The sequence below is a fragment of the Nyctereutes procyonoides genome, unplaced genomic scaffold (genome assembly GCF_905146905.1).
Source record: "Nyctereutes procyonoides isolate TBG_1078 unplaced genomic scaffold, NYPRO_anot_genome, whole genome shotgun sequence".
NCBI classification, from domain to species: domain Eukaryota; kingdom Metazoa; phylum Chordata; class Mammalia; order Carnivora; family Canidae; genus Nyctereutes; species Nyctereutes procyonoides.
Genome location: NW_026575131.1, coordinates 58,218,212 through 58,243,556, shown reverse-complemented (window position 1 = coordinate 58,243,556; position 25,345 = coordinate 58,218,212). Strand labels below are relative to the sequence as shown.

The following is a 25,345-nucleotide window of genomic DNA, read 5'->3' as shown; positions in this document are numbered from 1 at the left end:
GAGAAGGGGCCGGAGCAAGAGGGAGGCCCCCCTTCCCCCTCCCCTCCCGCCTCCCCTCCTTCCCCCTCCCCTCCCCGGGGGAGCTCGTCCTCGGCGCCCCCCCTTGCCCCCCGTGGGAGCGGCCCTTGCGGGGGCGCCTCTGGGCACCTGGGTCGGGAGGCGGGACAGGACGCAGGTCGCAGGCCCAGCGCCTCCCTCCTGGGCCCCGGACCTCCCATGCGGGGCTCCCCCTGCCCGGCCTCCCCCAGGCTGCGGCACCCGCACACCCGCTGTCCCAGCAGGAGCCAACGCGGGGGGGGGGGGGGGGCGGGGGGGGGTCGCCCACCAGCTGGAAGGTCTGTGCCCCACACACACACCCCCTCGTGCGCCCAGGCCAGGAGAACTGAGGCCCTGGCACGGGCACGGGCACGGGCACTGGACCCTAGGCTGACACCATCAGCCCTGCCCTGACCTGGCAGGACACAGGACAGCAAGGACTGTCCGTCCTCCAAGGTCACAGCGGGGGAAGATGCCGAGCTGGGACTCAACCCAGGGGCCTGGCCCAGGGCCCGCTCCCTCAACCTCTTAAGCCACGTTCACCGCCCCAGTGCCTCCAACGACCCTAAAACAGGAGGATTCTGAGCCCTTCCTAGAGATGAGGGGGTCAGATCCAGAGACAGGTGGCCCTGCGCCAAGGTCAGGCCGCTGGGGCTTCAGCTCGGCCCCACTGACACTTGCAGGGTGCAGGGGTTCCAGGAGGGAGCCCGGGCTGGGAGTCGGGGGACAGTGCACAGCGGATCGGGGGCTCTGTGACGCCTGCAGTAGGAGGTGGGATGTCCGGGACCAGCTCCCGTGCGCCCCAAACAACGTTCCCCCCCTTAGCAGCCCCCAGACACCCCCACACGCGCACTCAAAATAACCCAGCCCACCCCCAGGACATGACAAAGTCCAGCATGGAAACTCTGGGACCCAGATTTTCCGGCCGCAGTGTGGGCGGAGAGACGGTGTGGGAGGCACAGCCCTAGCACCCCCCCCCTTGCCAACGGCACCCGCCAAGGAGTTGGGGGCGGCTGGAGGTTGCACATCCTTAAAAAAAAACGCAGCTTCCTCCTGCCGCAGGAGTCACTGGACTCCCTCGAGGCGGAGGCGGCGGGAGACTCAGCTTTACTCCCCGGCTGGAGGGTTTTTCCAGTCTGGCCGGGGGTGGGGCTGCCTCAGGGTCCAGTTTCAGGCTCAGCTGGATCCGGCGTTTCTCCCACTCCAGCCGGGCGCTGCTCACTGGCTTTCTGGCCGCCACTCGGAGCAGGACGGACCCCAGGGGAAGCAGGTCCCAGGCTCCAGCTCCCTCCGTCCATCCATTCACTCACTCGTGCAGCCCGTAATGGATCGTGGGTTCTTTGAGAATTGCCTGATGAGTGACATGCGGACGGCATCCAGGACACCCAGCAGTATGCTACATAAATGTCACCTGACCGTATTCCTGAACTTTCCTCACTTTAAGCTCAAGGTGACCACCCACCCTCAGTTAAAGTAGAGAATGTGAAAGGCTGCACTGGAGTCAAGAGGGCTTCCTACTGAGCACCTACTGTGTGCTGGCCAGGGAGATCGCCAGGGGCAGCCCACGGAGGGGACGTGGCATGATGCGGGGTGGGGGGGCTGTGGCTGGGCCCCGGGTCTCCAGGGGAGGCTCCTGTGGGCAGAGACCCTGGGTGGGAAGCAGCGCCGCCTGTTTAGCTGGGAGAAGCGTGGCCGGAGCAACAGTGTGGCCACCTGCCCTCCCCCACTGACCTCAATCTTACCCTGTCCCTAAATACCTGGGCAGGGTCAGGATTAAACTCTAAAGAGGACAGCAAGGATTAGGATTGGGGTCAGGGCTCCTGCGTCTGCTGGCTGGGGTCCCCCACATTTCAGGGAGTCTTCACACTTGGAGTCTGCTTTAACCCTTTACAGAGCGCGCCTGAGGCTGGCGAGGCCTGCTCCTGGGAGCCAGATCCCGAGAGCTCCTCCTGCACCTGCAGGGGCAGACTGAGCCCCCGGCCGGTCCCCTGGACACCAGGGTTAGGGTTAGTCCCCTAGATCCACCAGGGAGTGGAGCTCAGGGCTCAGAGGCATTAGTTCCCGTCCACCTGATGGGCTCCCGGTGCCTTTGTCTCCAATACAGTGAAGACTGGGGAGAGATGCGTGGGAGGGGGGCAGACAGCGCCTGGCACACAGTAGGTGCCCCTGAGTGCAGCATTCTTGGCTCTTTCTGTACTTCCCTGAGGGCTAAGTTCCAGCCCCACGTGGGTGTAAAGATTACTTAGAAGCCTACTCCTGGGGCTCAGAGAGGCCACACTGGGAGTTCTTGGGGCTTTATCCCCTGCTCAGGGTCCTGGAGTCGGCCTGCTGCCTCAGTCTCTCCACCTGCATGTCCGTGGGAGGGTACCTCCGCCCTGAGTTTGTACTCAACTGCCTGACCGGGAGCCCAACTCAGGAAGCACCGCTGGAGGGTTAAGGGGCCATGAAACGGTGGAGCAGGTACTCGGGGTCCCCTTCAAGTCACAATGTAGCATCAGTGAATTCCGGATCCACGCAGGCCACCGACTGCCCCCACACACCGTGTCCACGGCCTCCTTTAAGCTCTGGCACCGTTCCTGTGTCTGCTTATCATCCCTGTCCCCCGCCCTGAGCTCCAGGGCCAGCGGCCAGCACCCAGCACCCAGCAGGCACCCAGTCGACGTGGACTGAAGGAAACACGGCCTAGTGATCAGGAAGGATTGCACACCCACAGCCTGAGGTTATCAGGGCAACCACTGCTCCAGGCCCCCCCAGCCCATGGAGTCGTGGCCAGAGAGTGTGAGCTGCTTCCTTCTCCACGGAGAGGGCTCCCCCTGCTGCACCCCCCAACCAGCACTGCCCCGATAGCGACTCCCAGCCAGTCTCCCCAAAGCCCAAGTCCACTCCTGCGACCTCCCAACGCCCTCGCATTCCTGGCTGAGAGGGGGCGAGACTTGCCTTCGCCCTTCAGCCTTAGGGCCCCTTCCGTGGCCCCGTGCCCCGTGCTCCTGCCCCTCCCACCCGGGCTGCCCGGCTGCTCCCTGGGAGGCCGGCCCTGCCTCTGTGGGTGAGCAGCTGACCCAGGGCTGGCCACTCAGTCCCCGGTTCAGTCCCAGGCACGACACAGGCGTGGTAACGAGTCTCCTTCAAGGGCTCCTGCGGGAGCTCCCGGGGAGATGCGCGCTCCCACAGGGACCACACGACAAGGTTCCCACGAAGGCAGGCCCCGCCGCCCCGGTCACAGCACAGCCCGGCCGGGCCTGCGTGCGTCCACACCAACGCGACGAAAACGACTCGTTCGGACACAACAAGCGACACTGGAGACGCGGGGACCCGGGATCCAGGGGAAAACAGTTCACAGAAGCGTCTCTAGAAATGAGCGCCGGCAGAAACAGTGAAGATTCAGGTAACGGTTACAAAAAGGTTAATTTCTACAGGAAAAGGTAGAAAATGAAGAATTTCAGAAGAAAAATGGAAAAAGCCAAGTACAAATACTAGAACCAGAGCATACATGATGTGACTTCAAGAGCACAGGGACCGGCCCACCCGGGGCGCAACAGCTGCTCAGGGCTCCCGGGAGGGCGGCACCAGCTCGCGCAGCCAGACACTGGGGCGCAGCGGAGACCAGCGGAGACGTCAGGGCAACGACGGCCCCGTCTCCGGAAAGGCCCCAGCCCTCCGCCCAGCGGCTCCCCGTCAACGCCGCACCGAAGTGCGTCCCAACCAACCTGCTGGTGCCAAACACGAAACCGAGGCCCCCTTGGAGGGGACAGGCACGCCCTGCCTGGAGAAACAGGAAACGACAGAAACCAGGAGTCAATGAAACATATTTAAAGTGTTCAAAGTCAACCTGGAATCCTCTGTGGCTGTGAAGGCCACGCGGCGTGGACACACCGAGGCCCCGACCAAGGCTCCAAAGCAGCCAGGAGGCCCGTCTCGGGTCTCCACGCGGTGACACTGCGCAGTCGTCGCGGATTTCTCCAGAAAAGGCCAACGCCCTCGGGTCTGTTCCCAGGGCGCGGGGCCGCGGCCTACGCAGCCTCGTGGCGTGTGTCTAGGCCTCTGCCCTGCGGAGCAAGACGCCTCGCATCCCAGGGTGCAGGTGACAGCCAGCAAGCGGCCGACGCTTCCCGCGACAGGACAGGGGACCCATCGTGGACAGGAAGGCAAAAAACAGATGAAACATAATCTCCAAACGCAGGGTAAAAAACACACTGGCGCACGCAGGTGTCTGCTGCAGGGGAGGGGGGGGCCGCGGGCGACGCCTCTGGAGAAGCGAGGGAACCGAAGCAAATCCTCCACCCGACCGTCTGGACGCCCTGCCATCACCCACGCGCCCGCACCCCTGACCCCAACACTGGAAACCCAGCCCTGCAGTGTGGCCTCCTGCCCCCTCCACCAGGCTGCCCACCAGGGTCCCCTGCCCCTCCCACCAGGCAGCACCCCCCACACACAGTGTCTCCTGCCCCCTCCCCTGTGCAGCCAACACAGGCAACTATAAACTGTGGCCTCGAGCCCCCCCTCCAGGGCCCCGACCCAGAACCCTCCCACCCGTCCCCCCAGCCTCTCCCCGGGGCCTCCTCCCGGCACTGCGGCTGCTGTCCTTGGCCGCCCCCGCAGCCCCGTGTGGGCCACAGTGGAGCCCAGGTCACGGGGTCCGCGAGTGAGCAGCAGCCCCCGCACCTCCTCACCCCGTCCTCCCCATCTACCACAAGGCACCTGTGGGCTTCAAATCAAGTTTAATAAATAAAACAGCAAGGGATTCAAGGCAGTTAGCACTTCACAGTGTGGTCCTTGGTGGGGTGAGGGAAGGTCGAGGCCGACGCTGCAGGCGGGCTCGAGCCAAAACCCTCTCCTGGTGACACCCGGGGGTTGGGGAGCGCTGCCCTGGCCCCGCGGAGGACCCCACTCCAATTTGTAAACAGAAACATAAATAAAACTAGGGAAGCTGGAAAGAGAAGGACCGGGCCCCCAAACCACCTTGCTGGGGCGCTTCAACAGAAGTATGACCCACGGGGTCAGGGGAACGGACTGGGGCCGGCCCCTCGGTGCTGCAGGCAAGAGCGCCTCGGTACCCAAGGGGGTGCAGGTCACCCGTCTCCTCGACCCCACACCCGAGGCTGCTCCGGGCCGGAGACAGGAGGAGGCAAGAGGGGCGTAAAGTGCGGCGTTTCCTGAAGTGGAGAGCAGGGTGGAGGTTGAGGGCGGGCGGGGCCGACGTCGAGGTATATGGCTCTGTGCCCCACGGGGTTTGGCACCGAGTAGCAGCTGCCCCCACCCCCGGGCGGAGTGCTGAGGGCGCCCCGGACCGAGGCTGCTGGTGGGGGCGGCATCCTGCCCCATCGGCCCACCTCCCGGCGGGGCGGGGACACCTTCCTCGCCTCTGCTGGCTGGACGGGGCTGGGCCCTCCGCATCCGGCTGCCCGACGGGTCCTGCGGGTGGAGCAGCAGCCTGGGCCGCGCGGGCGGCGGGGCGGGCACTGAGGGCGCCAGTCTGTGTGTGAGGAGGGCAGGGCAGCGGCCCGGCCACCGCTCACCCCGTCCGTGACGTGTTCTGAAGCAGAGGAGGCGTGACCCGAGGCCCAGGCGGAGAGGGGGGGGTCGGGAAGACTGGCAGAGGCGGGCCCGCGGCGGCCCCACATCCAGTCCGGGCCACGCACGCCCGCCCGCGGCCAGGGATCAACAGGTCATCACGTTACAGCTGCAGGAGGAGAGACCGAGAGAGGGTCAGTGCGGCCCCACACACCGCACGGCCTGGTGCCGACGCCGTGGCTCCCGACCTCGCCTCCCCCAGCAGACCGTGACGTCACTCGTGCTGGCTGACAGGCTCCCCCAGGCAGCACTGTCCTTGGCGCCTGGGGAGGGCTGGTGGCTGGGGCAGGGGTGGGAGGAGCCTGGCACTGGCCCCGTTTGTACCTTTTTGGATTTTGAACCATATGAATGATTTACCTAGTCAAAAAAATAAATAAGCCAAATTAAAAGTAGAGAATAAAAGTAAAGAAACCAACAGAGCCTGCTCCTTGCGGCCACGCCATCCTCGGGCCCTCGGGGCACTCCCCTCCCCTCCCCACCGCTCAGCCGGAGGCTGGGGGTGCAGCAGGGGGCACAGCGGGGGCGCAGCGGGGGGCACAGGGGGGCACAGGGACGGGGCAGGGGCCGCACTCACTGTGACAGGGGCTCCGAGTGCAGCCCGGGGGCCGGGCACGCTGGGTGGGCGGCCAGGAAGGGATTCACGTCCCCAATGCCGATGAGTCCAAACTCGGTGACCGACAAGGCCACCTGTGCCGGGGCCACGGCCTCCTCGGGCTCTCCGTTCATGTCCGCGTGGCTGGAGATGAGGGGCAGCTCCTCGGGGAGGGCCCCCGGCAGGGCCAAGTCCACAGCCAGTCTCGGGCTGCTGCTGGGCTCCGGGGTGGCCGTGGCCGGGGGGTAGAAGGCGGGCTCGGCCAGGGCTGGGGGCCGCCTGGGCAGGGACGCGGCTGGAGGGCTGTCCAGCTGCTGGAAGGGACAAGGCCCCGGCTCCGAGGACGGGAGGCTGTCGGAGCTCTCCCCGGGCTCACCGACACTGCCGGCCGCGCTGTCTACGCTCAGCGGCTCTGCGGGGGAGAACACAGCTGAGGCCCGGCCCCTAGGGCACCCGCGCCGGCCCTATTGGGACCTGGGGCCGCCCCGCAAGGCGCCCCGGGCCTCGGGCTACACCGTGTGCCCCTGCCGCGGACCCTCCGCACTCGGCGTCTTCACACACGTCACACACACACGCTCACACTCAAACTGTGCGCCTGGCCCAACGGCCCTCGACTGGCCGGTCGTCACCCCGCCTCTTAACCAAGACCAGCACGTGACAGGCTCAAAGAAATTAAGAGAAAGAAACGACAAAACAGAGTAAGACACGCTGGAAAACACGGCAAGGTACAGACAGACGTGGAATTCGAGAAGCCTCTGCACACAGGTGCGTGATTCGGCCCAGAAGGCCGTGGATGTGGTTCCTGGTTCCAAACCACAAACCAACCAGAGTCTGGAACAAAGGACAACGCACACCCCGGAGCACAGGAGACTCTGAACCAAGGTCCTCGTCCCCATCCCCGCGGTTCCCGCCAGGGCCTCCAGTGCCCGGCCAGGCCATGTCTTGGGTCTGTGGGGCCCTGGACCCGGTTGCCAGGGAGCCCTGGACACACACTGTCCCCTCCATGCGACGAGGCAGCACGTCCCCGTGGCCGCGCGTGGGTGATGCCCCAGGCCCAAGTCTCTGGGGCGGGGAGGCATCGGCCCCTGCCCGCCCGTCAGCCCTGGGGGCCCAGGTCAGGCCTCCCCCAAGAGCAGGCACCTGCCCGCACTCTCACCTGTGTGCATCCGCGCCAGCGGGTCCTGCTCAGAGGCCAGGCCGTCGGCAGCAGGGGGCAGAGGCGGCGAGGAGCGGGGGCGGCCTGCGCCGTCGGGGTCGCTGCCGTCCAGGTCCTGGTCTGCGTCCCTGTGGGGCAGAGCGCTGTGAAGGGCAGTGGGAGGCCCGACACCCCCCCCACGGGGCCCCAGGGAGCCCGCGGCACACACGTGGCTCCGGACGGGCCGTATTTCCTCCGGCCCAGCCGCGTCTGCTGCGAGAAGTAGTCGTAGCGCTCGGACTTCTTCCACAGGTAGTAGTACTCCACGCACTCGCCCACAGACCGCGTGCGCACCTGCGGACGGACAGCACAGGGGTGGCCTCTGCCTCCGGGAGCAGCAGCGCCCGGACACAGCTGAGGCCGCTGCCCGCTGAGCACACCCTCCCGCCTCAAGCAGGGCGGCACCACCTACGGGTGCGGAGCTGAACCCTGTTCCCACGTCGGGCCTGCCCCCCGCGCCCCAGACCACCGTGCCCACACCAGCGGCAGCCCTGCCCCTTGCAGGCCCAGCAGGGATGACGCAAGCCGCGTCGCCCGCTAGGTGCAGACGGTCGGTTACACGCCAGCGCGGAGCTGCCCACATGTGCAAACAGGGCTCCGTGAGAGGACACGGCACAGGCTTGACCCCGGCTCAAGGTTGTCATTTACAATGAGATACAAAAACCCAGAAACTCTCACATGTAAAGTGCCCCGGGGAGACCGGGTGCCCCAGACCCGCGTCCAGCAGGCAGGTGGCTCCCCACGTCCGACGTAACCTCTCGTGTTGTAAGAATAAACCACAGAGACGAGGAGCGTCACAGGGCACAGCGTCCACGACCGGGTGTAACGCCAGGGCCCGAGTGCGCACACGGAGGAGGTGGGCACTGACCGCGGGCTCACCCCAAGTCTGTACCTCCACCGCACGCCTCACACCAACACGACCTCGTGGGTCCGCTACGCTTCCACTAGAGAAACGCTCTTTATGGCCTGTCATCAGGACGTGGGGGCCGCCCGGCAGCCCCATCGCCGGCGACGGCACCGGAGCCCCCGCGCTGTTCACCAGGAGGGGCCTGACCCTGCTCCGGGGGCGGGTCTGGAAGGCGGCGGGGACAGGAGCACATGCACCGTCGGCTCTGCTCCAGGAGACCCCTCTGCGCCTCCATCGTGCCAGCGGCTCAAGTTCCAGCGGAAGCCGGAGCGCGTGGGGAGGGAGGCTGCCACCGGCAGGCCGGGCACAGGGGCACAAGGGCTGCGGCCACGTGCTTACGGAGCGGCCAAGGCCGTGCTGGGAACCTGCTCAGGCCGACAGGCACGGGCCTGGCGAGTCACCACTGCTGGGCACAGCTCCGGGCACCGTCAGCTGAAGGCCGCCCGTCCCACGCCCGCCCCAAGCAGACACCGTGTTCACTCCCACCCGAAGGGGCGCCCGGTGTCAGCCCGGCCCTCCCAGGGCCCGAGAGCCCCGTGAGCAGCGAGGAGCCAGGGCTTCCAGCCCAGAGCAGCCCGGGGTGGGGGTGGGCGGGGCGGGAGCCCCGGTGGGGGACGGGAACGCGGGGCAGATGCCCCAGGCTGTGGCCCGGGGTCCCCTGGGAGTCCTGCACTCAGATGTGTGGAGACCGGCAGCGGCCCGGGGCTGCGCCGAGCTGGGGGGCTGCGCTGAGCCCGTGAGGTGGACCCAGGCCTACGATGGGCTGCAGGTGCCGAGCCACACGGGAGCCGCATCCTCACCTTGTTGGCCTGGATCAGATGGAAGTTCTTCCCGTGCACTCGGAAGCCGTGCTCAAAGTTCCTGCACTCCTCCTCGCTCCACGCGCAAAACCCATCTGCAGGCGGGAGGAAGGAAGGTGGCACCACGGCGCCCGGACACGCAGCAGCCGGGCGGGGAAGGCCGAGGCCGCACTCACCTCGGATCACCTTCACGTTGAACCGCAGCCTCCGCAGGGCTTCCTCCGCGTTGAAGTTGCACTTCACCAGCTCGTAAAGCGCCTGGGGAGCCACACGGACTTCCCACCGGCCCTCCTCACCCCGCCCGCCCCCAGGTAACAGCAGAGGCGCTCACCGCACCCAGGGTGGGGCTGGAGGGTCTCACCACCTCCCCCTTAGCCACGGTTTCCTGTTTCAATCTGCCAGCTCGTGTGCACGGGACAGGGCCTGATGGCCCGCCCTCCGCCCCGGGGCCTTTCCATTCCCCACACCCCTCCCCGCCTGAGCCCGAGCCCCCTGCCCCGCGGCCCCTGCGGCCCCTGGCGACCTCCGACCCCAGGGCCCTCCTCACCCTGCTGGCGGCCCCACCTGCTCGCTGTCTTTCACCACCTCTCCCTCCGGAAGCTGCGACCCAGCCATCTCGTGCCACCTCCGCTTCACCGCCCGGTACAGGAACTCCTCTACTTCCCTCTCAGGGAGGACGTTGGGGTCCCAGAGCAGCTGGTCCTCATTCTCGTAGACTGCGGGAGGGAGGGCCGGGGTCACGTTGGGGCACGCACCTGCGCCCCGGCCCTGGGAGCAGCTGGCCCCGTCCTCTGGGCCCCCGGGCGCCACCGCAGGCCCCACGTGGTTCTCGGCAGCGAGCAGGGACCGCACGCAGGTCGCCAGACGGCATCTCCTGACCCCGTGGAGCTCAGTCCAGGACACGAGGCTGCTTCAAGCAACAACCTGCATTTCTACTGACGGAAACCAAGGAGAGGCCAAATTTTTCACAATGTCTCCTGTGACGGCACCGACGCCACAGATACCCCGCTGGTCTCAGGACGGGATCCGCACGTCTCCACAAACGAAACTGAGGATTTGGTGCGACTACTCGACGTGTGAGCGGCCACGAGGCCGGACGACGAGGCGGGAGGACAGGTGTCACCGCGCACTTGGCTCCCAGCCACCACAGCAGTGACAGCCAGGGTCCCACGAGCGTGGCAGGCTCCAGGTGCGACGCCAGCGCAGCGCCCACCGCCGACCCGCATGTCCAACAGCACGCAACAGTCGCCGAAGTCGCACGTGACCGGGACGCTGAGGGAACGGCTCCACTGAGCTTCACGGTGTGGTCAGGACAGACGCGGACAACCCAGACCTCGGCACCCCGGGGGACGCGGCCGTGCCGGAGAACACAGCAGGCGAGGGACCCGCATCCGGAACGCCACAGGGATGCCCGCGGGTCAAAGAGAAACGAACGCAGCGTAAACACGAGGGGAAGGCTGGGCAGGGCCGCACAGGAGTCCCGCAAGCGGCCAGGACACGGACCCCCTCCCTCGGACGCTGCTCCTCTCCCGCCACGGGAGCTAAATTCACCAGCACAGACGGCGTCCCACGCACGAGGACGCACGGCAACAGCGGCTCCCACGTGTGGCTCCGGGGGCGGCTCCCAGCCATCCGTCCACGGACAGACGCGCACACACGCCGCAGCCACACACGGAAACCCTAACACCGACCAACCCTCCGTTCGCGCCAGGAAGAGGCACACGGCACACAAAGGCCACGTCCACACGCGTGGATTCCACCTCCGGGGTGTGCGGCGCGGCGGAGGGAGAGCCAGCCCCCAGCCCTCGGGACCAAGGCCCAGCCGCTCCCCGGGCGCAGGCGCGTGGCTCGTGGAAGAGGAAGAGGAGGAGGAAGGGGCCCAGAGGCCACACTTCCTACGGCCGTGGCTGCACCGGGGCCTCTCCTGGAGGAGGGTCTCCTGTGTCCCCTCCACCAACCCAGCTGTCCCGCTCCTGTCGGCTCCGCTCACCGCAGGGCGAGCACACGCGGACCCCACGACCCAGCGTCCAGCCCCGAGTCCCCGCCTCCTCTGTTGGCCGCACCTCACGGCCAGCCTCAGCCACTGACTCCTCCTGGGAGACACTCCTGACCCCGGGGTGCCAGCCTGGCCACAGGAAACAGGGCTGGGCCCACAGCCAGGGGACTTCACGTCCCGTTCCCTTCACCTGTAAGTGCAGGTGGCAATGCCTGTCTCAAAGGACAACCGGCCCCCTCCGTGTTCTAGGGGGACGGAGGACAGACAGACGTCCAGTCCGGACAGTGCGTGCCCTGAAGAACCACGCCGGGCAGAGACACGCTGGTCTCGGGAGGACACCTGGGACGAGGCCCGGACACGGGAGGAGCTGGGGGGGAAAGGCGTGCAGCCTGGTGAGGCAAGGACAGGGCTGTGGGCAGGAAGGGAGGAGCGAGAGGGCAGACGAGCCGAGGGCAGTGGGTGCTGGCCATGCAGGAGGGCCTCCCGGCAGGGAGGGGACGTCCACCTCCTCCGGCCCCGGCCTGGGCCCCAAGTGCCCTGCAAGGACTGGGGAGCTGGCCCTAGGGGGCACACAGCAGCTCTCCTGGCTGCACGGGGTCTCGTTCCTCCTGCCCCCGTGTCCCACGCTCACCCCGCCCCACTTACGTTTCTCACCGTGGCGCTCCAACTGCAGGCCGCTGAGGTCGGCTTGGAACTGAGGCCCCACCATGATTTCCTGCAAGGAAGAGGCCCCAGATGCTCAGGGCTGACGAGGGCCCCAGGGCGGCTGCCCGGCTCCCAGGGCTCATCCAGGCCATCTGCCCAGACACCAAGTCCTGTGGCCCGGAGCACGCGACGCAGAGGCAGGCACGTGTGGGTGCGAGCGGCTGTGTCCACACCCCACCTGCCACCTGGTACAGCCGGCCACGCAGCAAGGGAGGCGAGGCGCGAGCACCCGGGCTTCCGCGGTCCAGCCCCAGGCTCCCGGACAGGACCTCGGGCCCCGTCACAGGGAGAGCAGCACCGAGGTCTCAGCTCCCGAGAGCACATTCCAGCCCCGGCCCGGCCCAGCTCAGCTCCCGGGACCAACGCACAGACCTGTGCCCGCCGTCCACTGGGTCGGAGCCGCTCACCTTCTTACACTTGTTGGCAGGAAGGGGGTCCTCCTCCGTGTCGGATGAAGCGGAGGAGCCAGGCTCTTTGTCTGCGTTGGCCAGGAAGCAGGCTGCGGGGGAAGGTGGGCAGCTGAGGTGCGCCCGGGGCAGCAGGTGGCCCACCCTGGCTCGCGGGCTCTGGGGCGCCGCTGCCTGCACCCGCCCCGACTCCCCGACCACCTGCCCCCCCACCGGCCTTTCCTGCAGGGAGTGTGACCCACACCTGGCCGATGACGGGTGCATGACGGGCCAGGCCGGGGGCCGCAGGCACCTCCCCCCCAGCAGCCGCTAACCCACCAAGCCCCCCACCCCACGCCGTCCGCTGCCTGGCCTCCCGGGGCCTCCCAGGCCAGCCTCAGGGCGCGGCCCCAGGTCTGACACTTTCAGCCACAGGCACCGACCCGCTCCCCCCTTGCATCCAGCACCGCGGAGTCTCAGCTCGCAGAGGGCCCCACCGTCTGCATCCCGAGCCTCTGGCCAGCCCATGTGGAGGGGCAGGGCACACCTACATGTGCTCCGGTTAGGAAACAGGTCGGAGGCCTCGTGGGAGGTCACGGACGGGGTAAGGTCATCGGCCGACGACTGTGTCTCTTCCTCTTCTTCCCCTGAGAGCAAATCCTTTGCTATTTGTTCCTTTTAACGAGAAAGCAAAGAACACGTTTTTGGTTTGTTTCGACCGTCTCAGGAGGACACCTGATGACGGCAATTTCAGGCGCGCCGAGGCATGACGGACACGCAGCCCCGCCCCGCACATGCTGTGGGAGCTCCTGCGCCGACGGGGGGACCAGGCCCAGGGCAGGCCAGCCAGGGCCACCCCGTCCATGGAGCATGCGGTGTCCACCACGGGGACCCAGCCCACCCCGTGACCGCCCAGGGGAACCAGGCGGCACGTCTCCACGCCGCTGTCCGCTCCGTCCCTCCTCCAGCGCCCACCGTGGTGGCTTTGGCCAGCGGCTCGGCTGGGTGACCGGGCCCGACCCCACCCCCCCCACTCACCTTGTCCAGCGTCATGTCCGGGAGGTTGGCCGTGGTGTCGCTGCTCTCGCTGCCCTGCTCCGAGATGGGGTCTGAGGCCTCATAGCCGTAGAGGGCGAGCAGCTCGTCGAGGGGCATGTCGCTGCTCTGCAGGGGCAGGGCCGTGTCAGGGGGCTGCTCAGGCATCCGGAACCGCGTGGCCGCTGCGAGCAGTGCTGCCCGCAGCCGGGCCCCAGCCCCTCCCCCCCACACCCCCAGAGGCGGACGAGACCCCTTGCGCCCAGACAGTCCGCGGTGAGCCCGAGGCTGCAGCCTGGCGGGACAGGGCCAGGACCGGCGGCCGGGGGGCGCCCCAGCACATGGGATGCCTCGACTCCTCAATCCTCCGCCACGGCTGCTGACGTGTCATAAGGGGGACAACGGGCCCATCCTGGCGACCGTGAAGGAAGGATCTGGTGAGCTGCAACGTCTGCTTCTGATGAAAACGCCCCGTACCCGGACAGAGGCGGGGTCCAGGCATCGGTGCCCAGTAGCCGGCGGCCTCGCCCGCGGAGCAGCCCCACCACAGCGGCTGGGGGGGGGGGGGGCGGAGGCCAAGCGCCCTGGCGCCGGCGGCAAACGAGACACACTGGGAAGGAAGACACCGGCGACCTGGCATCCTCCCGGTTCTGCGCCCAGGTCACCGCTGCGCACGCTGGTCCCTCCAGGCCCAGCAGCAGCGCCGTGTGGCTGCGACGTGTCCTGGCCCGCAGGTCTCACGAGCCTCCGACATCCGTGTCTCCCCAGCGGCCAGCACCCGGCCTCCCTCACGCCCTCCCCACCGACAGGCACGGTGGCTGCGCCCACCGAGTTTCCACCTGTGCGTGTGCCGGGGGACTGACACTGGGACCTGGGACCCCGGACCACGTCCTCTCCGGGCCCGCTGGGCTGCACGCGGGGGGACCCAGGGCACCGCCAGGCACAGACCTTACAGCGGCCCCCTCGCGGCCCGTGGGGGTAAACATGCCACCTTCCCTTACGGGCACCCTGGGCTAACCGCTCCTTTAAGTCTCTCAGGGCACACGTTAATTTTCCACGTGAGGCTCGGGGAGCACGTGAGCACCTGCCTGCCACACCCCAAGGGGAGGGCATGCGCGGGGCCGTCAGGGCCACCACACGGCTCTGCTCTGTGCCCGCGGACGGGGCCGGTGAGGACAGACGACTCGGACCCGAGCCATGCCAGCCGCCCCCTCCAGACCACGGACTGTGCTCGCGGCCGCAGTAAAACTCCGGTGTTTGAGCAAAAAACTGTAATACTGGAAAGTCTGGATCTAACAACGTGAGCCTGACGATCTGTGGGACGGGCTGGCAACGTAACACGACATGGCAGCGCTCCTGCTTTTACCCCGGACGTGGTGTTCTCTCTTTATCAGTTTTTATTTTAAGTTAAATCCAAAGTAGTTAACACACTGCAGCCCTGGTTTCGGGGGCAGCGCCCAGTGAGTCCGCAGGTGCAGAGACCTCGCGGCGCTCATCCCATCGGGCGCCCCCGTGGCGACCACCCTCCGAGGCCCCATCCCCCCAGCGGCCCCCTCAGTCTGTTCCCAGAGCTCAGGGTCTCATGGTTTGTCTCTCTCTGATTTCGTCTTATTTTAGTTTTCCGTCCCTTCCCCTCTGTTGCTGTTTTGTTCCTTAAATTCCACATATGAGATCACATGGCCTTTGCATTTCTCTAACCTTAATCAGGTTTTAAAAACTGTATTTGAAGGAAACCTAGATCAGGTATTTAACTAATACGTGGATGATTTTAGTTTTTGGTTACTTTGAAACATTTTATATTCACGTTAAACTTTTTTAGATTGTTTTTTCTTTTTTAAAGAGTGGACTTTTGTCTTTGGTTTTAAGACCAAACTGGCACCAAGAGACACTTGGCACCAAACCAGGTAAATGCCCCGTGATTCCTGCTTTAAAAAAAAACTTTCCCAATACTTGAAAGACAGTTGATGACATCAGTGCTGACGATGTCCAACACCCAGCGTGACTGTACGTGGACATGGACCTTTGCGGAACGATGTGAGGAAGGGGCTCTGATCCAACAGGATGAGGTGCTTCCGGAGCCCCAGGCCACACACTCGCTCTCGCCACGCGAGGACTGAGGGGAGGCAGCCACCGCAGGCCAACGAGGGGCCTGGGCAGGAACAGCCGGCCTGACCCTGGCCCCACAAGGCTGCTTACCCCACCCTCCCACCTCTGGTATGAACAAGTGGGTTTCTTCGATTGTGCCGTGAGAACGTACATTTGCGAGACGTGTGAGCTGGAGAAACAGTCTGTTGCACACACGTCACATGCAGAAGGTAAAAGACCACACAGCAGGCAAGAGCCACTCCAGGGTCACCACCAACGGTTCCACCGTGACCGTGCACAGGACGTGGTTGTAGAAGCCGCTCCGCAACCACCCTGCACAAAACTACCTCTTACTGCATTTGGGTGCCGCATCAAGGAACGTCCACAATCATCTGAAAAGGTTGTTAGCACCCGCCCCTCTCTCAAGAACAGACTTGTACTTGCACCAGAAGAACACATCACAACGGGTTAAAGGCGGCCGTAACGACAGCAGCTGGGTTCCCGTTCCTGCTTCCACCTTCTGCATCGACAGAAACATAGAGCTATTCCACTCTCCGCCCCAACCTGTTTTGGGTTTTCTTTAAGATTTATTTATTTACGCCAGAGAGAGGGAGAAAGAGAGGGAGGTAGAGAGAAAGAATGTGGCGGTCACGGGGAGAGGGAGAGAGAATCCCACTCGGACCCCCACCGAGTGCACAGCCAGATGCGGGGCTCAATCCCACCACCACGAGATCAAACCAGAACTGAAACCAAGGGCTGGACACTCGACTGACTACACCACCCAGGAGCCCCCCACCTGTTTTCGTTTAAAAAAAAAAAAAATTAAAAAAAAAATAAATAAAAGTTATTTTTTGGGCAGCCCAGGTGGCCCAGCGGTTTAGCACCACCTTCAGCCCGAGGCGTGACCCCGGAGTCCCGGGATCAAGTCCTGCATCGGGCTCCCTGCATGGGGCCTGCTTCTCCCTCTGCCTCTATCTCTGCGCCACGCCCCCATGCATAAATAAAATCTTTTTTTTTTTTTAAATTTTTATTTATTTATGATAGTCAGAGAGAGAGAGAGAGAGAGAGGCAGAGACACAGGCAGAGGGAGAAGCAGGCTCCATGCACCGGGAGCCCGATGTGGGATTCGATCCCGGGTCTCCAGGATCGCGCCCTGGGCCAAAGGCAGGCGCCAAACCGCTGCGCCACCCAGGGATCCCAAATCTTTTTTTTTTTAAGTAATTTTTTCACTCTTTAAAATTATTTACTTCAGAGAGAGACAGCGTGTGCGCACAGGGGGAGGAGCAGAGGGAGAAGCACACTACCCACTAAGCAGTGAGCCCGACATGGGGCTCAATCCCAGGACCCTGGGATCGGGGCACGAGCCAAAATCAAGAGTCAGATGCTTAACTGACTGCACCATCCAGGCACCCCTGTTATTTTTCCATTTTTGTAAACATTTATTATTTCTACTAACAACGCGTTTACTGTATAACCCACACAAGGCTCTCCGAAATCCTCAATACTTTCTAAGAACATAAAGGGGGTTCTTAGGCCAAAAAGAGAAAACAGAGCCCTAAAGCCCCAGAGGCGGGGGCAGGTCTGGCCCGACACCTGTGACCTCAGCTCCTCGCAGAGTGCCTGGCGCTTCACAGACACACAGGCAGTACTTATCCCTGTGAAACCTGAGCAGCCGGGTTCAGCCAAATGAAGAAACTGTGACCTTGCCCAGGGGGCTCCACACGCACAGGGGCGGGGGGACCAGCTCAGCCAAGTACCTGGGAGATGAAGTCCTTCTCCAGCTCCCCCTCGGGCTTCTCCGCGTCTCCCGTGGCCTGCTCACACTCCTCTCGGATGCCGTAGTTCTGGGACAGGATCTCTACGAGGTTGAACTGATGGTCTGCAGAGCCCATGGACACCACTGTGGGGAGACACCAACCGCATGAGCTCCAGGCTGAGGACGGCTGGGGTAGGACACAGCAGTGCCCCAGCTGTCACCAGGGACGAAGCCCCACTGTCTGCGGCCACATCGGACGCATGTACATGTGCATACGCATGTGAAAGGTTGTGTGCGCACAAGGCTGTGTGTGGAAGGCTGGATGTGTGCGTGTAGGCACGAGCATGCACTTACCGCGTATGTGCATGCGTGTGTGTGTGCATGCGTGTCTGCACAGTGGGGGTCAGAAGGGTCAGTCTACCGAAGAGGAGCTCCCAACACAATGACCTCTGGCAGAAGAACACAGCTGGCCCACTATACACACAAATTCTGGAACTGCGGGGGGACGTGTTCTCCCGGGGGCTCGCTGGTCTCCCTAACCAGACACCTGTGGGGAAAGAGCCCACAGACAAGGAAGAAATGAGCACCAGGTGAGGCAGGGCAGAAAGAGCAGAACCCATGAGGGCCAGGTCCCCATCTGCACACCCACCTCCATGCGTCACTGCAGGGACAGCACAGGGTGGGGAGACTGCCAGTGGGGACACAAAGGAGGTCCGGCCAACGCCAGTCCTCTCTCCTGCCTCAGCGGGGCCACAGCACTACCACCTGCACAGGCCAAAGGATGGCAGATGTGACCAGATTTTTGGTTTTCCCAAAAGAACCAGGATGTGTTCGTTGCTCTCTCTCTCCATTCTGGTCTTCAGTAAGTCAAATTTAGACAAAACAACACAAAGGGATATGGCACGGGCTCCATCCATACCTGGGCCAGGGAGCAGTAGAGGCGAGGCTGGCCTCCTCCCTCACATGGCTCAAAAGCACACACAGGAGGAGGTGGGGCTGCGAGGGGCCAGTTTGGTGGTGGGGGATGCAGAGCACCTGGGAGCAGTGCCCACCCAGCACCGAACAACCCAGTTTTCGTGCCTCACCTAAGCTGCCTGCCAGGTCTGAGGGCCACCCCAGGGAGGAGGCAGTCTGGTCCTCTCCTTGGCTGACCTGCCCCCACTAGAAAATGAGGACAGAGTCCCGCACCCCTGTCCCTGGCTCTACCAGGCTGCACAAGACGCTGTCTCTTACAACCATAGCGGCCCTGGTGGCCCTGGGCAGGAGGAAGGACGGGGCAAGGAAGGTACCTGCTGTTGTCTGCAAGCTGGGCTCCCCAGGGCACAGGCTGTGAGTGAGGCAGGAGGCCACGCCAGGGCTCTGCCTCTCCAGCGAGGAGGCCTGCGGAGGAACAGAAGTAAGGTTGGCTCGGCTGGTCCGGAACCCACTGGCAGACGTCTGTGCATGACGCCTGGGAGCAGGTGCAGCTCAGAGCCCAACTCTCCAGACGACCTCAGGAAGTGGCCTCATCTGGGAGAGTCTCCATTGGCTTCTATGCAGAAAATGACAAACAGATTCCAAAAATCATACTAAAAGTCAAGGGACATGGATAAGCCAAAGCAACCCTGAAATACACCACTTCCTGATTTTGAAATTACTACAAAGCTACAGTAATCAAAACAGTGTGGCAGTGACGTAAAGCTGGACACTTACATCAAAGGGACAGACTTGAGAACCCAGAAATAAACCCACAGTCTTGTCACCAACTGAGTGTCAACAAAAGTGACAAAAACAACTCAGTGGAGAATGAACAGTCTTTCCAAAAAATGGTGCTGGGACAATAAGAATCCACATGCAAGAGAATGAAGCCGAATGCCTACCTCACACCACACACAAGTGAACTCAAAACGGATCCAAGTCCTTCAGCAGGAGAGCTACAATTGTATTAGTCTTAGAAGAAAACAGAGGGACAGATCTTTTATTGCCTAGACACAGGCATGGTTTCTTAGATAAAACACCAAAAGCACAAGAAAAAAGAGAAAAGTACATAATAAACTGGACTTCATCTAAACAGAAGACTTTTCTGCTTGAATCGACATCATCGAGGAAGTGAGAAGACAACCCACAGAGGGAGAGGAGGTCTGCGGATCACACCGCTGAGAAGGGACCTATATCTAGAATACAACTCGTTAATGAAAATGTAACGCAATTCAAAAATGGGCAAAAGAGCTGAACAAACGTTTCTCCAAAGAGATGCAGTTGGCCCACAAGCACACGAGAAAACGACCATCAGAGGAGAGCAAGTCAGAGGTGGAAATGCAAAGCAGGGCAGGTGCTCTGGAAAGCAGTCCGCAGTCCCGCAGCCGTTGGGCAGGGTCACGGGACCCAGCGATTCCACTGAAGGGGTCAGAGGGTGCCGCCCCAACGTATGCCACTCTGGCATACAGGTTACTGTGAGATGAAGGCAGCTGAGCAAAAGCAGACATGGGATGACCTCTGCGCTGCCCTTGTCTGCTTCAAAGCAGAATGTAAGTCCCTGTGAGGCACCTCCCCCTTCCCGCCCTGAACCAGGAGGGGAGCAGCTTAGCACCAAGCGCGTCTGCACAAGCCAACCTTGCTAACTAACTAGCCTGGCCTTCCACTAGTTCCCCGCATTTCCACCTTCCCACAACCTGGTGCCCGGACGGACTCAAAGCCCTCCTGTGTCGTGACACGTGGTGCACATTTACCGTTCTTTTGTTGAGATGCACACAAGCCCAAGTCCTGGCCAGCCCCAGGGTTACTCACTGTGACTTCTCCACGTGATGTGTGCTGCCTGTGTTAATAAACTGTGCTTATTTCTCTCGATAATGTCTTTTGTTAGTGTACATCACAGGGCCCCCGCCTGAAAACCTAGGAGGGGAAGGGAAACAGTTGAGCCCTACTTCCCCCAAGACGCCCAAGGAAGAAGAAAACACACGTTTACACTAAAACTCGCACATGAACGTTCATGGCAGGACCATTCACAAGCAGCAGAGGTGGAAAGAACACACATGTCCACCAGCCGATGAGAACACAAACCAAGGCAGAACAATGGAGTGTCCTCGGCCGCCAGCAGGAGTGAGGCCCCCCCATGCCCCGGGGATGGACCCGAGCCCACGATGCTCAGGCGGGGAGCCAGACACAGGAGGCCCCACGGAGTGTGAGTCCACGCGTGTGACACGTGCAGGACGGGGTGAGGGCTGGGGGACCGGGGCTGGGGGGACATCCCCTAGGGGATGGGACACTCTCAAGGGGGCTGATGGCGCTACAGCTCTGAATGTGCTAGAAACCAGGCAAGTCTGCATGTGAATTGCACGAACGTTCCTCAGTAAAGCTCTGCACACACACACAAATGCTTCGAATATCTAATAAAGTTAAGTTTAGGATTTGGAAAAAGTTTATTAGGGATTCCCTCACCGGGTCCTCAAGACGCCCCTGGAGGTGGGCAAGCCGCCCCTGGGGAGGCGGGGACCCGAAGCCCGGAGCAGCCACTGAGCCCCTCCCACCGCAGGGCACCGGCCCGACGACGAGGGCGGCCTCGAAGCCTGGGGCGACCCGAGCACGCGTGTGTGCAAGCAGGTGTCTGGGCACCTGGAGCACCTGCACATGCGGAGGCATGGGCGGGCAGGGAGGCCCTGCGTGCGTCTGCGCGTGTGCGGGTCCGCGAGCGCATGTAGGCGTCTGCGCATGTGCGGCGAGGCTTGTGGCGGGAGCGGCGGGAGCGCGGAGCCCTGAGCTCCGGGCTGGGGTCGGCAGGCAGAGGCGGAGGCGGCCGGGGTCAGGGCTCGGGGTCGGGGCCAGCACCCTCCCCACCCCTCACAGCCGGGCAGGCCTTCGGGGCCCCGCGACCGAGGGCTCCGGCCTGCCCGCCTCAGGTGGACCCCGACGGCTGGGGCTGGGGCACAGGGCCCCGTCCCCCTCCCCGTCCCCAGGCGGCGTCTGCTTCCCGCCGCTGCCCCTCCCGGCAGAGCCCACGGTGGGGATCCACACTCCCAAGCAGCTGCACCCACGTCCCTCCCACCCGCCCTCCTCCCCCTGCCCCTCCTAGGACCCGGTTCCCGTGCGCTCCCTGGAGACCCGGAGGGCCTGGGCCTGGGGGGGGCCCAGAAGACTTCCAAGGCTAGGTCTTAAGAGGCAGCTCATGTCCACTGGTGTCCTCTGGGACAGTCGCCGGATGCCACGCTGTGAGGAAGCCCAAGCTACACTGGGAGGCCACTGCCCGGGGTCCCAGCCAGCAGCCGGCACCAACGGCCTCATGGGAGCAGGGACACTCGCCTCCGCGGTCGGCTCCAGCCCCGCAGCCAGCCAAGGGCACGGACCCTGCGGGAGAACTGCCCAGCCAGCCCTCGGGGCCACCAAGACGACAATCGCTGTCCTACAACCAAGATTCTCAAAGGGACGGCCTACGTAGTGAAGGAGGAGGGCCCAGCCCCACTCACACCGCTGACCGCGCGCTTCACTCCTCTGCTCCCCGACATCTAGGGCACACGTGCCCCGGGCCAGCCGCCGAGCTGGGCGCTGCGGCCCATCGGGAAACAGGTTCTGCCCGTCTCCACCCACACAAGGTACCAGGCTCGCTGGGGACGCAGAGCACAAACGAGTGGGAACGGGCACACGGAGTCCTGAGGGGAGACAACCGGCGGCGGGGCGGTGAGGAGCCAGGTGGTCCCTCCGAGGAGGTCTGTGGGCACCACCCCACCAGGCTGAGGCCACAGGGAGGACACGCACTTCACCCTACGGCCAAAGGACCGCTCCGCACGGTCCAAAACACAAGACAAGCACAGTCCTTGAGTCGTCCAGGGACTCCTCTGGTGCGTGCGAGGACGACAGCACGGCTCCACCACGGGGCTCCACCACCTTCTCGTGGTGCTGACGCCGCTCCAGCAACGACGGAGACCAGGCAGCTGATACCGGCCAGGCGCTCACGGGTAGCTCACAAACTGCCACCTTTACCGTAATTCCGTCAGGATCAGCTTCTCTGTGCAAGCCACTGAGCCAAGGTCTTGCGAGACCTCAACTCTAGGGCCTTCCCGTTTCAGAGGCGCAGAAACGAGGCTCTGAATGGTCACCTGCCCAAGGTCACAGAGAGGAGGGGGCGCCTGCCCTGCAACAAGTGTCCTCATCACTTCTGTCACCTGCACACTTGTTGGTCCTTTACTGACCAGCCTCTCAGGCCTCTGGGAACGGCACCCTCGGGTTTGTGCTCACAGCCGGACCCTCAAGGCCTCGCACGGCACCAGGCACACGGGTGTGCTCATACACGGATCTTCTCCAGGGAAACCAACTCAGATCCACTCACCAGGGCAGCAGCGCACACTGTCCGCACGTGGGGCAGGGGCGGCCTGGGCAGCCGGCCGCTGCTAGGGTGCGGGGGCTTGGCACTGGGCAAGGCAGAGTCAGGAGCCAAACTCGGCCCCACCTCTCCGAGACACACAGCCACCTGCCAGCCCAGGAGTGCCGCCCAAATGCCACGCGTGCCCGAGCCAGGAGCACACACAGACACCAACACAGCACCACACCTGCCTGCCGGGCCACCGAGAGACCTGGCTTCTGCCTCTGACCCCCCGGGAGGCCTCGGTTTCCCTAAACACTCCCTAAGGAAGCAGAACTAAGAACCCTTTGGATCCAGTCACCCAGCACATGGGGCTGGTGAGGTTCGGCCTTGCACCCAGACATCCGCGCCCTCTCTGCTTTAGTGCGGGCCCGCTGCTGCCCCTCAGGTCACCTGCGGAAGAGAGTGGCCATTCCCACCTGCGCATCACCCACCGTGTTGTGCTAAAACACGAGACCCGGCTGGGTCCCACAGCCATGCCGAATACCCCATGAGCCTGCCAAGCCCATAGGGTGGGCACCTTCTCCCCTGCGGGCTGCAGAGGCCCCACCCACTGGACGAGGATCACTTGCTGAGTCTGTGGGCCGGCCTGGCGTGGGCCCTCACTTCGCGCGTGGACCGCAACGTCGTGCACCAGGGGTCAGGTTTAGGCAGCCCCGGCGGGTGCACCGTCTAACCCTCAGCAGGGCCCTGAGGGGTGAGGACATTCCGCCCGGCCTCATCCAACACTCCAAAGTCAAAAACAAACCGACCAAATCAGCACAAATACCCCAAAGTGAAAGTTTCCCGTCCGCGGTGTGACGCGCCTGAAGCTACCTGCGGCTCCTGCTCGCCCAGACGGTCCTGGGCGCGTCTTCCCCCGCGTCCGGGCTCCGGAGCCACAGAGTCCGCGTCCCCACGCGCATCTGGCCGCGGGATTCCGCGGGGGGGGGGGGGTCGCAGGCCCGCTTGGCGCGCGGAGGCTCTCAGCGGTGAGGCTGGTCGGGCCCCGGGGAGGGTCCGCGCCGGGTCCGCTCAGGGCGGGCCGGAGTTCGAGTCCCGCGCGGGGTCCCGACCGCGCGCCCGGGGAGCGCACTCCGCGAAGTTGGCGGGCGCCGGGGGCAGGGGGGCGGGGGGCAGGGGGCAGGGCTGCGGGCACGGGGCCGAGGCCCCGGCAGCCGGGAGGGGGGGGGGCAGCCCGCGAGCGCCTCTCCCTCCGCGCGCCCCGCCCCGCCCCCCGCCCCCCGCCCGCACATGCGCACTGCGCCCGCGATGTGGCAGCGGCGGGGGGGCCGGGGGCGGCCGCCGACGGAGCTCCGCGCCCCCCGGGCCCCGACGGGTGCGGCGCGGCGGGCCGGGCCTGCGCTCCCCGGGGCGGGGGGGCCGTCGGCGCTCGGAGCCCGGGGCGGCGGGACCCGGCGGCGGGGGCGCGGGCGCGCGGGGGCGGGGGGCCGGCTCCCCCGGCCCGCTCACTCACCTCCGCCATGGCCGTGTGTGAGCGGGAGGCGGCGGCCGCGCCGGGATCCCCGGATGCGGGGCCGCGCGCTCATTGGCTGCGGCGCCCGGGGGGGCGGGGCCGCGGGGCGGGGCGGGGGCGGGCGCGTAGTAGGTGCGCGGGGCTGGCGGCGCGGGCGCGCGGGTGGGCGCGCGGGGCCGGAGCCGGGGTCGGGCCGGGGCGGCGGCGCCCACACCTGCCCCGTGTCCAGTCCGACCGGTGCACCGGGTCGGGGCCGCCCGCGCAAGTGCTGCCGCCGGGGGGAGGCCGGCCGGCGTGCTTCTGGAACTTTCTGCGCTCTGGGCCCAGCGAGACCCGCCGGCGGTGCCGGAGAGCCACCCCCGGGCCGGCGCGCAGGTCCCGCGGACCAGCCGGGAGGTGGTGCCCTGCGCGTGCAGGACCCGCCCCCGCGCCGGCTGGCCCTGGTCCCCAGGTCCCCTGTTAGGGTTAGTGGCCCGGGGCGCAGCGCGCAGGTCAGCCTGGTGGCTTAGGGTGCATCGTGCGTCCTGCATCCTGCATTGTGCATCCTGCTTCGGGCATCCTGCATCGGGCATCTTGCGTCATGCATCGGGCATCCTGCATCGGGCATCGTGCATCCTGCATCGGGCATCAGGCATCCTGCATCGGGCATCGTGCATCCTGCATCAGGCATCGGGCATCATGCTTCGTGCAGGTGGCATGACGAGAGGAGCAGAAGGCAAGGGACGCACAGGGAGCCCAGCACGGAGGCCATCGGCTGGGGCAGAAGTGGACGGTGCAGGAAGGCGGACCCCCGATGCCTGGAGAGAACGGAGGACGCCCGAGGCTTCTGGCACGGATGACCTGGTGGTGTTCCCAGCAAGGCAGGGGAGGTGGGGAACGCAGGAGCCTTCCATGTCCCGGCCAAGAGCCAGTGGCCCCGGGAAGTTGAGCTGCATCGGGCTCTATGCTCCTCCAGCCCTCTGAGACCCTGTGCCAGGCTCGGGCCCCGGCCGTCCACCGCGACCTGAGTCAGGGCGCTCCCTACCCCTTGTTGCAGATGCACCTCGTTCAGATGGGAGCGTCAGGCCACTGTGACCCACAGGCCTCACTGACCCACAGAGCACTTGGTCATCCATGCGGTCACTCGTTCAGCCAATCAGCTAAGCACCTGCTCCCTGCAGCCCTCAACAGGGTGCAGGGCCCGTGGGGTCCAGCAAGGCAGGGAGACGAGCAACAGATGCAGGGAGACGCGTGTCTGTGTTCTACCACACGGCAGAAAGCAAGGAACAGGACAGAGTCAGCCTAGGGTAACCAGAGAAAACTCGGAGAGGACTGCGACAAGAATCTTCGGGGACGTGTGACGGGTGGAGGGCAGGCATCAGATGAAGACAAGGATCTTTTTAAGGCCTGAAAGTTTCTCTCCACTGACTGGTCATTAGTTACAGTGTAGAAATGAGGCAACATTGGCCCAGTGATAAAAAAAAAATAACATCATGATAGTGAGGGGCAGATGG

General features: G+C 64.5%; 1 protein-coding gene across 11 annotated transcripts; it reads right to left on the bottom strand.

Annotated features, from left to right (window-relative positions):
• Positions 1-4,737: 4,737 nt before the first annotated feature.
• Positions 4,738-23,912, bottom strand: MIER2 (MIER family member 2). 11 transcript variants are annotated; one of them, XM_055343051.1, is made up of 16 exons: positions 19,831-20,875; positions 18,924-18,993; positions 18,354-18,444; positions 17,419-17,611; positions 17,066-17,208; positions 13,227-13,352; positions 12,740-12,863; positions 12,210-12,301; positions 11,743-11,812; positions 9,666-9,817; positions 9,278-9,359; positions 9,102-9,196; positions 7,564-7,688; positions 7,356-7,483; positions 6,182-6,611; positions 4,738-5,716 (listed from the first exon to the last, which is right to left on the bottom strand). In XM_055343051.1, the coding sequence occupies exons 4-16, from the start codon at positions 17,429-17,431 to the stop codon at positions 5,695-5,697; spliced, it is 1,602 nt and encodes a 533-aa protein (XP_055199026.1). In that variant the 5' UTR covers positions 17,432-17,611; positions 18,354-18,444; positions 18,924-18,993; positions 19,831-20,875; the 3' UTR covers positions 4,738-5,694. The 11 variants fall into 11 exon arrangements, with proteins under 11 accessions (XP_055199026.1, XP_055199021.1, XP_055199022.1 ...); XM_055343046.1 differs by lacking the exons at positions 17,419-17,611; positions 18,924-18,993; positions 19,831-20,875 and adding exons at positions 5,932-5,964; positions 23,853-23,912; XM_055343047.1 differs by adding an exon at positions 23,853-23,895 and having other exon boundaries at positions 18,354-19,935.
• Positions 23,913-25,345: the final 1,433 nt, after the last annotated feature.